The sequence below is a fragment of the Dermochelys coriacea genome, chromosome 5, assembly GCF_009764565.3.
Source record: "Dermochelys coriacea isolate rDerCor1 chromosome 5, rDerCor1.pri.v4, whole genome shotgun sequence".
In the NCBI taxonomy this organism is placed as follows: domain Eukaryota; kingdom Metazoa; phylum Chordata; order Testudines; family Dermochelyidae; genus Dermochelys; species Dermochelys coriacea.
This window is the reverse complement of record NC_050072.1, coordinates 63,060,078-63,073,497: the sequence shown is the minus strand read 5'-3', so window position 1 is coordinate 63,073,497 and position 13,420 is coordinate 63,060,078. Positions and strand designations below refer to the sequence as shown.

The 13,420-nt window shown below is 42.2% G+C and overlaps 1 protein-coding gene across 2 annotated transcripts in view; it reads right to left on the bottom strand.

Moving 5' to 3' along the window:
- Positions 1-10,909, bottom strand: part of LOC119855860 (leucyl and cystinyl aminopeptidase) — a 111,152-nt gene extending 100,243 nt beyond the window's left edge. The window contains exons 1-2 of one of the 2 annotated variants that reach the window (XM_043515336.1): positions 10,744-10,909; positions 10,521-10,554 (exon numbers count right to left, since the gene is read on the bottom strand). Coding sequence is in view for 1 of the 2 variants with exons in the window: in XM_038402703.2 (XP_038258631.1) it covers positions 8,714-8,732 (19 nt within the window). In the remaining variant the exon portion in view is untranslated. Of the gene's footprint in view, positions 1-8,713; positions 9,466-10,520; positions 10,555-10,743 lie in introns of those variants that run through there. The other variant, XM_038402703.2, reaches the window with a different exon arrangement.
- Positions 10,910-13,420: the final 2,511 nt, after the last annotated feature.

Genomic DNA, 13,420 nt, shown 5'->3' with positions numbered 1-13,420 from the left:
TCTGCACAAGAACTTTAAAAAAATTTAAACTCTTGAAAGGAGTATGCTTATTCCAAAGATCAAGGAACACAGACATGCTTTGGAAGGTGCGAATTATAATACCCAGGAGTAAGTCTTTGAAAAACTACACATTTTGCACTGACATGCACATTACTCCTTTTATACCATCTTGTAATCTTGGGAAATACACAAGAATTATGAGGTCACTACAATCTGAAAAGTGGTGCTACACAATTTTTATGGGGGGGGGGGGGGGGAGAGATGCACTGTGCCCAAAAGGATGAATTCCCTGTTGAAAATATTTTAACAGAGGGGAAAAAAAATCCTTTAAGAGATCCAATATATTCCACATATTTGAATAGTGCCCAACTAAGTGTTCTCCAGACAGAGGAAGATACAATCCCTGAGTTAAACAGGGATAAAACTTAACCTGTGGAAACAATTTCATATGTACTATCCTAAAGAGGTCATCTCACTAAGTGTACTCTGCAATATTTACTAACAGAGGATGAAATCACAGCTCTACTGAAGTCCATAGCAAACTTTCCATTGACTTTAGAGGAGCCAGGATTTTACTCTTGGTCTTTACATATTGAAGCTAAAGAGACCAGTAGCTGAGCAAACTACTGTTCAAAATAAATTCAAATGTCAGATTAGAGCACCAAGACCTTATTCAGCTCTCCCTAGGGAAGACAAAGCTCATACTGAAATAAGAGACAGTAGCTTCACTTGCTCAGGCAAAGAACAGGGCCCTAATAGAGAACAGCATTCACTTTGGTCAGATTGGAGGAGATATAATTTATCTCAGTCATGGATTGCATTGGTCATCTGGCATTTCTGCCTTTCCCGTTTCCTTCAAGATTCTCCTACTGCTCTCTTTTTTTGCTTTAGGATATGTAGCATTTCTAATTGGGTTTCCTAGTCATATAATTTAAGTACAGTGTACTTGTATACTTAAGTATCTTGTTGTCTATAGAGATGCATTACTACAAGCATGTTGTGTATGTACTTTCAAATACCCAACAGCAGACACAGTCTAGCTTACAAAATTATATTACATAGCTACATTGCACTATGCTAATCTATTTTAAAATTTAATTAGATTTCATTTTAAAATGCCACTGGACAGAAATTTCATAAGTAGCAACTGCCCTGTGTAAGAATAGCTCTAAAAGGGCAAGAAAGTGTAGTCGTCTCCCATGAAGGGGCTCAAACATGAAAGGATGCAGACAGATGTAGTTCACTTTGGGTAGTTTCTGTTCTTTGGAAAGCCCTTTTTGAAACTCATGTTCTTTTTTTCTCCTACTGATTTGTCCTCTTTTCTCCTCTCCCTCCCATCTCTGATCCAATGGAGTTGGAAACTTACATGGCTGTTTTCAGTAGAGTTTCTTTCACTCTGTTTGCACCAGAATCAGTGAAAGCCAACCCACTCCTGGGAATGGTAAACCAAATTCAACCCTGATGAAACTCCACTGAGTCAGTGGTGTCAGACCAGTGATGAATTTGGCCCCTTATTAGTGAATTATTACTGGAGAGCCAGCCTAGAGAGAACAATATTGTTTTTTATTAGCTATCTATACGGAGGTTATTTTATCTTAGCTTGTAATGGTTTTCCAAGATTCCTTATAGGTGGTTTGTTTGTTTTAGGGCCTGCTGATAGCAGGCCCTACACATGTGAGTAGCCTCAGAGACATCATGAGTATGGGCCGCTGAACTACACAGCGGTAAGTCATCATGGTGAAGAGAGCACAGTAAAATATTTTTGCTGATAACAGACACTTTAAGGTCCAAATAAGCTTTCAACATCTTACACTTGTGTGACATCTCCCAGACACCTAGGGTTTGAGTTAAGTGCGTGTAACTAGGATCGCATCCCACCAAATGCCAGAGATAAGGTCAATGGTTGTGCTAGCTTCTGGACAAGATGATTTCGCCCTTCCTTGTTGTTCCTGACACTTCCCAAAAAGTGTGATTAAGTTCCTATCTCCAGATAAATTCTTCCTTCATTACTTTCACCATAATCACTATCAAAATTGCTTCCAGTTTTACAGTAGGAGTTCTAGTGCCTTGTTTAAGCACAGAATTAACAATAGCCTGTTAGATAGGTGTGTGCAACGTAAAGCCCCAGTAGCAAAAGGTAGTAGAGAGTTTAGATCTGCATATGCCAATGGAGCAATGAGGGAATAATCCATCCATAATCTGGCTCTGGTGAGACTGTACGTGAATTATTGTGTTCAAATCTGGGTACCTCACTGCTAAAGAGATATGGGGGAAGGAGCTCACTGTGTGCCAAAAAGTAATCAGGGTGTCGGATATTGACTGTGGAGGAAAGAAAGAAGGTACACAAACTATAGAGAGCTAACAAGTATTTGTAGTTTATCATGTCGCCTTAAGTGTTTTTTGGTGGAGAGGGATTATTTAGTAAATGTAGCACACCTAGCAACAATGGGATGAAATTAAGAAGGAAAATATTAGGCAAGTTTTCCTGACAGTGAGATCTAGTCGACTCTGGAATTGTTCCACCACTTCCCTTGGCGAAACTACTCACTGCTGGGACAAAGCAACAGAAAAAAAACCTACTACTGAGAACAATCTTACACTGTAAGGATGATGGGCTAATTGATCTAAGATCTTATCCATACCTGTTTTATAGGATTCAGTAATTGGTGCTGACACAAGTAGGGTCCCTTCTGATCTATAATAGGACAGTGCATAATGCTGACAGATAATAAGTGATGCAACAGTAAAAAGAAAAGGAGTACTTGTGGCACCTTAGAGACTAAAATTTATTTGAGCATAAGCTTTCGTGAGCTACAGCAGTAGCTCACGAAAGCTTATGCTCAAATAAATTTGTTAGTTAGTCTCTAAGGTGCCACAAGTACTCCTTTTCTTTTTGCGAATACAGACTAACACGGCTGCTACTTTGAAACCTGTTGCAACAGTGGATTTGGATTTGTATGAAGGACATGCTCCTGCAACCGAGAATACACTCTTTATGCCTAATAATACTAATTCCCAGAAGGAAGTATTTTTAGAAGTCATAAAACAACTGAAATAAGTCCATTACCAAATCAAAATTTTTCCTACTCAAATTATTTCAGTAGCAAAACTGGCTTATTTCACTTTGCTCATCAATTTATTCTAATTAGATTTCATCTTAATTTGAGTTTATTTGTTTTGTCATAAAAATGCCCACCATAAATCAAAGGGCTCACGCTTTTTGGCAGATCCCAACAACTAACTATTCTTTCTCTAGATACTTGTTTCTACAGGTCACTTGTTTGCAACAGCTGCATAGAAACAAGAAACAGTGCAAATATCGCCATTTCTATTTTTCCCTCCTTTTATAAAGGAAATGCTTACCCATCTATTTAAGCCTTCTACATTTTTACAGGAAACGTTGAAATGAGAATCTCCTCAGACACACTTCAAACTGAAAGTAAAAACACAAACCTTGCAAGACATTTTGCAATATCATGAAGGAACATACAGAACTATAGAACAAATGCCATATGGCCAAGTTCTGCCACCCTTACTCACTTTGACTAGGACCTACCTCCTCAAGTAATCCTATCCATTTCTAGTGGGACCATCCCTAGAAATCACAGAAATGCAAGGGACTCAAGAGATCATCAAGTCCAGGCCCTGTACTAAGGCAGGGTTCAGCAGTACACCTAGGCCATCCATATTCTTAAAAACTCCTAAACAATGAGGATTTCACACTCACATCTCCCTTGCTGCAGATTAAGCCCATTACTTCTTGTTCTACCCTTGAGGGACACGGAGGGCAATGGATCATAGTCCTGCTTATAACAAGCCTTTATCTGTATCTTTATCTGAAGACTTATCAGGCCCCTCTCAGTCTTCTTTTCTCAAGACTGACCATGCCCAGTTTATTTAACCTTTCCCCACAGGACAGGTTTTCTATACCTTATTTTTGTGGCCCTATTCTGGACTCTCTCCAGTTTGTCCACATCTTTTCTAAAGTGTGTCCAGCTGTGGGTTCCACAAGATTCCAACTGAGACTTCACCAGAGCTGAGGTAGAGCAGGACAATTATCTCCTGTGTCTTACATACACTCTTGTTAATAGATCCCAGAATGATATTAGTCTTTTCCAAAACTGCATGAAATTGATAGTTCATATGCAATTTGTGATCCACTATAAACCCCCATCCTTTTCAGCAGTGCTACTGCTTAGCCAGTTACTCCTCATTTTGTATTCGTGCAATTGATTTTTTCCTTTGCAAGTGTAGTACTTTGCTCTTGTCTTTATTGCATTTAATCGTGGTTGATTTCAGACAAATTCTCTAAATTTGTCACAGTAATCATGAATTCTAATCCTATCAGTCAAAGCGCTAGCAACCCTCCCAGCCTGGTGTCATCTGGCAATTTTATAAGCACACTCTTCACTCCATTATCCATAGCATTAACAAAAATATTGAAGAGTACTAGACCCAGGACAGACCCCTGCAAGACCCCACTAGACATGCCCTCCCAGTATGATAGCAAACCATTGAAAATACCTGTATTTAAAAAGAGTAGTTATGAGTTGTAAACCCATCTTATAGTTATTTAATGTAAACCACATTCCCTACTTTATGAGACCGTCATGTGGGACAGTGTTAGAAGCCTTTTTTTTTTTTTTTGGAAAAGGAAAAAAAAAAAAAACATCTACTGCTTTCTTCTCCCCCTAGCCAGTAACCCCATCAAAGGAGAAAGTTAAGAACAAATCATGCCAAACTGACAATAAATCAATGCTGGTTATTGCTTATCATCCTATTACCCTCTAGGTGCCTACAAACCGATTGTTCAATACTTGGAAAGATACTGGAACAAATAAATATTAAAGTTAAGAGGACAGGTCTATAATTTCCCAGGTCCCCTTTGTTCCCAGATAAGTACAATGTTTACCCTTTTCCAGTCCTCTAGGACTCTGTTAAATTGTAGCTCCCAATTTTCAGGAGTACAGCAGTCACATGACAAAAAACAGAGACCTATGTAACAGTATGGGCGTTTGAGCCTGCGTGTTTGTTTTAGTTAGACTGTGATTAGTCAGATTACAAGAAGGGTCTCCTATTGATTCCTGTGTTTAAATTACTTCTTAATAAAATAAAAAAAAAAATACCACACCACAGCAATCAGGAACTATTACTGAGGATTTCTAAACTTAGCTATTTAGGCCCTAATCTTATAATGAACTGCTCTAGCATTCCCCTTGCCTTACTGCCCACAGAGGACGAGGACCAGGACCAACGTTTTGATCCCAGGGTTTAAAGACTTCCCTCCTCCCCCCACGTTCTTTTGTAAGCAAAAAGAGCCATAGCCTTCAAGTATTTATGCACACACTTAACACTCCACATAGGAATTGACCTACTGAAGTGACTACTCGGGCAAGTAAAGTTAAGCATAGACAACAGTATTTGCAGGATCAGGGCTATCATTCATGTTTAGAGGCAAGAACCTGTGTTTTCCTCTTATTTTAATAACTGTTCCCCATCACAAAAGAAATGTTGACTAGAAGAACTGTGCCTTTCGGCTTGTCTACACTTGAAATGCTAGAGGCACAGCCTCAGCACTGCAGCTGTGCGCGCCACAGCATTTCAGTTCAGATACTACCTAATGCATCCGATGAAGTGAGCTGTAGCTCACGAAAGCTTATGCTCTAATAAATTTGTTAGTCTCTAAGGTGCCACAAGTACTCCTTTTCTTTTTGCGAATACAGACTAACACGGCTGCTACTCTGATACCTATCTCAACAGTAGGTAATTGCCTGTCCCAAGAGGTGGTAGCTAGGTCAAAGGAAGAATTCTGCTGTCAACCTAGTACTGCCTATGCTGGGGTGATGTCAGCATGCTAGGTCTCTTAGGAGTGTGGATTTTCCCATGTTTGGATGCTTACGTGGTCCATATTTGGAGGGTTAGGTTTCAAGAAAGAGGAAATGATCCTTGACACCAAACTGTCACAAAATACCCCTAAGCATCAATAAGAGTTTTGCATAAGATGAACATGTGGACTAGAGCCCATACTCCTCAGGATTTGGTCAGTTTTCTCTCTTTTTCTATTTAAGTAGAGCACAAGAGCAGTAATCCAAAGGGTGAGGGTTTTTTTGTTTGGTTGGTTGGTTGTTTTTTAAATGTTATTTGCTGAAATGATTCAATGCTCATGCAAGGTGCAAGACTGCCAGTCCTAGAAACTAACTCTCTGTTCAGAAAGCCAGCAGTGTGAATGTTCCCAGTTATTCAAGTTTTAAAAGCAGCTATTAAGTATGAACAACACGTCTCAAGATCAATGTCCCATACTCTGAATATCACGAAAATCCCCTGTAGCTTCCTTTTGTGGGAGGAAATTGCAGCTTGTCTTTAACCTGTAGGATTGCTCCAAACATTCCCACCACTAACCTTCACCCAAAAAAGTATGTGTTCTAAGTTCCTGAAGGAAAGGAGAAGGTTCTATTTCCAGCCCCTCCAACTAGGATTGCTAATTTTGGTTGGATGTATTCCCGGAGATTTCATCACATGACAATCTTTAATTCCTGGAGACGCCACGCCAATCCTGCAGGGTTGGCAACCCTACCTGCAACACAACTCCTCCATTAGCATCAGAGACCACTTTTGAGCAGTGTTCTCGGGGCCTACCACACCTCTTTGCTGCAGCCTTGGTGAGTAAAGAGCAGAATTCAAACACCACTCTCCTGCATGACAGTGTAATACTATTAACCCAGATCCAAAAGGCTTTTGGAATGAGGTTAATAACATAGCGGCACATATTCCCCAAATAAGAGCATGTACTTCTAGATCTTAAGCTATTTCCTTTATTAAAATACCTCCCACAAACTAGGTTACTGCTCATAGAGACGTAATCTTTTTCCCAGATGTGCAAAGAGGATAAATTATTTTATTGTAATAAGTTCTTAGTATCTATTAAGTGTCTGCCTATTTTGTTTATATTCTTGATAAATCCTGGGAAGACTCCTATAATGAACAAGCTTCAATTTATGTAGTAATAAAATGCAATAGTGCTTCTTAAACCAACTTCAAAGGGTCATCTCAAAAGTCAAAAGGGCAAAACATTTACAAAGTTAAGACTGTCACCACTCATCTATCTGGACATGCAAACATGAAGCTCTTTGGAAAAAACTAAGGGCAATACTGGGATGACAAAATGTCTCATTAAGTTGACTAGAAAGGTCCAGTTTTCACTGCAAAGGCATTTCTCTGAATTCTGTAGCAGATTCTACATTATAGCTTGACAGATCACTGAGAAACTCAAGTACAATGCAGTGAATTCTGGCAGTTTCAGCTTTGACTTTTAATTCTTTTACTTGTATAACATAACTGACCACATGTCCTTCAGAACCTCTCAGTATTTTTAATAGGAAGTATATTACTCCCACTGTCCTGTCCAAATTCTATTTTAGACCCCTACCTTCAAATTCCCTGCAGTTTCAAATGCTTTGGCCAACTTCATGTTCTGCCTTTAGCTATTGGGAAATGTTGCCATTACACAGCTGCTGCACTCCACCCCAGACATGACTGCATTTTAACAATGGATGCAGAGACTCTCGTATATTCTTACCTTACATTAGTTGAATCTTACCTTTGAACCTCAAACTAATGAGGTTCAACTAATGTTACCTATATGCTTTCAGAGTCTCATCTGAAAGGCACAAGAGAAATGCACAGTGTAATTTCAAGTACTGCTGAAGCTGCCTGGAAATAGTTTTGAAAGCCACTCTGTTGGGTGGGGAGCGTCTGCCCTTATTTTCCTATTTCTCTCTCCCCGCATTTTTGATGGGCTGTTGACATTGACTCAACCACTGAAGACATTTACATAAACACAGCATCTTGTTCCTTAGTTACTCCTGTTGCCTATTCTCCACTGTCTGTGCAAGTACTAACATGGCCCTCATCATTACAGTATCTGTGCAAGAGCATTATTTGCCTGTTGTGTGTACGTCAGCGAAGCTCAGATACGATTATGTTAGGTCCCACGGAGAATTATGACAGTACATGGGAAATAAACAAGAGCACATGAACTCTGCAGAAACAAAAGAATCTGGTTCTCATGTGCTCTTGTGATTAAGAAGAAAAAAATTACAGCAAAACTGCTCCTACGTGGGAGGGTTTACAATTTTCAATGATCCGTTAGCAGCATTTTTAAGAAGCCTTTAACCCAGGCTCACTGCGGATCACTGAGCCACACCAGCTTGTGTTTCAGGTCAGGGAATGCGTGATCAGGCTGCCCTCCACCAGCCTGCAAGGCGAATTCCTGCCAGCTAAAAAACTTTCCTCCCGGCAGTGCTGTAGCCTTGGTGGGCCCAGGCTATGAGAGAGAGGAGGTGGGCGAGGTAAGATCTTCTATTGGACCTAAAAGCTATTACCTCCCCCACCTTGTCAAACTTTCTCCAGCGAGTCTTCAGTGTTGCAGCTGGGCTGGCTCCCTCCTCTGCTGCACCCCCAGGACACTGGGCAGGGTGGGGGTGCGGCTGTGGGCATGCATTGGGTGGGTGCTTCATTCCCCCCCCCCCAGCCCGGGAGCCCCTGACCTTGACCGTGCCCTATGGGGCCTGCGCACTCAGAACAGAGGCCCGGAGTCAGGGGCTCCCTCTGGCAGGGCCGCGCCGGGGCAGCGGCCGCGGCCGCCAGCATCAAGGCTCCAGCGAGGAGTTCCGCTTGCAGCAGGGGCGCGGCTAGTTCCCGCGGCGCCACTCACCGTGGGGGAACGGCTCCATTTTCCTGCGGGATCCCTCAGCCGGCAGAGCCCAGGCACGGGGGGAAGCGAAGAAACACAGAGCAGCAGCGGCCGCGCCTCCTCAGCCCCGCTGCATGCTGCCGGGGCGGGCGCTGCGCTCCGCTCCGTCCTGCTGCGGGTCAGGCGCGAGTCACTGCGGCCGGCAGCTGGAGTGCTACAGCCCCGCTGGCCGGACGGGGGAGGCTAAGCAGGCTGCGCGGGGCGGGCAGCTCCCCCCGCCTTGCACGGGGCTGGGGCTCCGGCTCGGCTCTTCCTAGCAGCTTCGCCTGAGCAACGAGCCCCAAACGACCATTTTCTGCTCGGGCCTCTCTGCTGCTGCGAGCCGAACCCTCGCTTCCCGCGCAGGGCTCCTCCTCCCGCGGCGGCCTCGCTAAACTACCGGCGGTAGGAGGCGGCTGGGGCCTCCGCGCCTCTAACCTCGCCCAGCCCTGAGGGAGCGGCTGTCCCTTTCCCGCCCGCTGTACGCCTGCAAGGGACGCGTCGGTACAACATGGGCAACGGAGCACGCACCGTAAAAGCCGCTGTGCGGCTCGTTTGCGCGCCTCGAGCCCGCTTCCCGGGCACCGAGGCGGCTCCTCCGCGCCGAGCGGGGCTCGCCTGGCCTGCCCCTGAAAGGGGGCCAACCACCCCTTCCTTGAGCAGAGCAAGCAGGGGGGGCTGGGACGATTTGTGTGGGAGGGGCTGAGAGCTACTGAAGCAAGCTGTAAAGCCTGCCGGTGGTGGAAACCACTTCAAACCAGGATTCAGAGTAGCAGCCGTGTTAGTCTGTATTCGCAAAAAGAAAAGGAGGACTTGTGGCACCTTAGAGACTAACACATTTATTAGAGCATAAGCTTTCGTGAGCTACAGCTCACTTCATCGGATGCATTTGGTGGAAAAAACTTCAAACCAGGGGGTGCAACAGCACCCAGGACCGCAAGCGTTTAATACTCACGAGACCAGCGGCTTTCAACAGACCCTAGGGACCTAGAAACACTCATGCGCGTGCATTGCTTTGGCGAGTAAACGCTGTCCCGTTGGCTTCAAAGGGCCTGGGCAAGTGTCCGAAGATGCTGACCTCAATGTCTGCAGGCTTCGGCGTACACCCCCACCCCTCTAGGGGCTACTTAACATTTGGGACAGAAGTAGCGTCTCCAGGCCACACGAGTTCAATCACACTCCAGTTGTTTTTCTTAAAGCTCTCTCGCGCGGCATGTGATGAGAGCCAAGATTCTCACGTAATTTAGGGAAAGGGGGGAAAAAAAAAAAAAAAACATAGCTGGGGGTGGGGGGGAACAGCTTGAAGAGGTGATGTGATCATACCCTGAAGGTTCAGGAACCAGAAAGGGCTTTTTTTGCCCCTTAAAAAAAATTAAGCTAATTTATGATTTTTGAGCTCTAACTCGTGATTTTTAAGCACTCGGGTCAGCAAAAGTGGAAAGAAAAAGACAACGAGGAAATCCTACCTAACAGAAATGTAACGGCATGGGAGACCCGGTTACCAGATTTAGAATTTAACATTAGCGCTAACATACCTAATCTTGCACAAAGTTCCAGAAGAGTTTAAATTGCTTTTAGCAGTCAACATATTGTTACATCCCATACGAAAGATGGTATCTCCAGCAACATGGGGCCGGTCAGGCGCCATCCTGACCTAAAAGAAAAAGTGCTGACTATCGAATCAGCAATACCACTTGTTCTAACAGCTGCAATCTCCCTAGAGGTTTCGTGTGTAAGTACTTACCCTATATTGACCCATATTTAAATAAACTAAATCAACATTAATTACCTGGGCAGCAGACTCTACAGTGTTGGGATACTACATCATATCAGGTTTCAGAGTAGCAGCCCTGTTAGTCAGTATTCGCAAAAAGAAAAGGAGTACTTGTGGCACCTTAGAGACTAACAAATTTATTTGAGCATAAGCTTTCGTGAGCTACAGCTCACTTCATCAGATGCTCAAATAAATTTGTTAGTCTCCAAGGTGCCACAAGTACTCCTTTTCTTTTTACACCATATCAGATGGAGACTACACAGACTTGTAATACAAATAATTTTGTCTTGGTTGCTCTATCAATCCTTCCACCATCCAGCTTCTTCAATAAAACATCATCTTCTCCTTTTCAAGTTCTGAGAGTAGAATAATACATCCTTCTGAGACAGCTCCTGCTAGAAATCCAAACTAAAAGCCCCATTTAGCCCACCTTTATGGGCATGCTGAACTTTATGCACCTGGATTGTGTGATTGAAGTCAATTTCCCAAGAAGTCAGTGGGACTGCTCAGGTGCATAAAGTTCAACATGTGATTGTTTACAGGTGGTACTAACTTACAGCTGGGCAAAACTGGGCTGATAGAGTTTTTAATTTAATGCTTTCTATACAAGTTTTGTTTAGGACAAGGCTAACAAGAAAGCTGTCAATTGTGCTTAAATTTTTTGTTCATAAGACTACAATTTCTAGAATATTAAAAAGACAAAAAATCCTATAGGGATCTAAGAAATATAGACATTTTGCTTTACTGTAAACTACTTATAGTCTTTGGTCTTAGTTCTAGTAATACAAGTGATTAGTAAAATTGATGGATGTTAAATTCTATCCTATATCAGATCTTTACTCCAATTGCCATAGTTTTGTATTATAATTTGAAACATAATCAGAAACTTGTCTTGCATCTGTTCAGAGTCTTAAAAATATATATATTTTTAAAAGCGGCCACAAATGGTTATATTTCACTTTTGGAAGTATGCTAACCTTTAGGATCATCAAGCTCATAATTTTCTGCTATGATTAGTACATTTTAGAGCATATAAAGCTTAATATTCCACTTTTTTAAAACAGTAATTTTTAACGCAAAGTATAGCAATTATCATGGGACAAGGAAAAACAGTATGTTATGTTCACCTTTATTTGGCAGTCTTTGATCTGTGCTAACTTTATAGCTAACTGCCTTCCTCAGAGCAGCATAACTGGAAAATGAATGCTGTTTCCTAATAACATTTGAGGCCCTGTCTCCCCCTGACAGAGCTTCAGAAGGTTCAGCTTCAAACACCAGCTTTCAAACATTTCCAAGGAAGCATGACTCAGATGCTATTTTTTTTTTTTTTTAAGAGGAGCAAGAGTGCTGTAAGATGTGAAGTGGCCCAATGAGAAGATTCCTGCTAACTTCCGTTGCAGCTGGATTAAGTCCTTTGTACAGCACATTGGAGGAAGCTACCCTGTGATGCAGTTTAAGAGCATTTTAGCTGCGCAGCCTTCAGAGTTCCAGAGTCTTTCAGGAAGGGACTTTCTTCACCAGACTTCCTAAGGTGTACCAGGGAGCTCAGCTCCAGCCCTTCTAAACTATGTTGGCAGCCAAACTGGACAAACTCAAGCAGTATTCCGTTACCCACCTGCACCTTGATCCTGGGCACGACTCAGGCCGTGCTGTTTATTCTGTGACAAGAATGATCAGTTTCTCTCATTAACCCCAGGTGAGCTTGTATTTAACAGTTAAATTGTTTTAGTCATGTACTACATAAAACTTTAACAGCACAGAAACCAGAGCTGCTGTATGTTCTGCCCTGCATCCCTGAGCCCCATCATCCATCATGGAGGATGACCTTTTTTTACCTCTTCAGTCACATCCTTACACAACAGTAACAGCTACTTTATATAAATAAGTCATTGTTATCATTATAAACCTCTATGTCTCACTTCCCCACAAGCTGCTCTTCCATACTGAACACCCCATACTAATCACCCTTCCTCTTTTTCACTTCCTACTTTCTCTTTTTATTCCACTTTCAGTTCTTTCCTGTCTGGGGATCTGCATCCCTTTGTTTTTTGATTAATCATATAATTGTGTATTATACTTAAAATCCTGTAAAAACTTAATTAAAAATATGGGATAAAATTTCCAAAATCACCTAAGTGATTTAGAAGGTTACGTGTCATTATGACTTAGTGTCTAAAGATATATGAATACTCCAGTTAAACACCTGTTTGTGCTGGAGTCCAAGTTCTGGGACCCTGAACGGGGGGAGGGTCCCAAAGCATGGGATCCAGCACAAGCCTGAATGTCTGTATCGCAGTTTTACAGCCTGTTAGCCTAAGCCCCACAAGCCCGAGTCAGCTGACTCAGGCCAGCTGTGGATGTTTAATTGTAGTGTAGACATACCCTAAATGTGTTTTGAAAATAGGACTCAGGTTTCTAGACCATGTAGGCACTTTTGAAAAATGTACCCCTGATCTCAACAGTGAGACTTAACAGAGCAATTTAGAAAAGTAAAACAGTAGAAATTGTGATAATCTTTAGGAAAAGGGAGATTGCTTGTGATTTTAAAGGGCATTTAAAATTGGGCAGCAAATAAAAAGGGTTAACTGGCATTCAATTTTTATGACCTAGCATATGTCAAGAAAGTGGCTATGGTGTATTTTAAGGAGGATGAGTCACAACAGAATGAGGACATTAAACACTTTATTGTAATGTGGACTACTTGGCAGTATATGCTGCTACTTATTATTTTTGTTGAGGTCTAAAAAGAAATAAGCTATAATGAAAGCTTCTAGGGCTTGAAATTAAATCCAGAGATTTTCTCTCCTTTTTTGGGATATTTTCAGCACGATTTTTGTAACTCATCTCTAAACTACTACTAAGAGTCATTTACATCTCATTTGTGTTCCAACAAAAAATAAAATGTGTGTATTGGC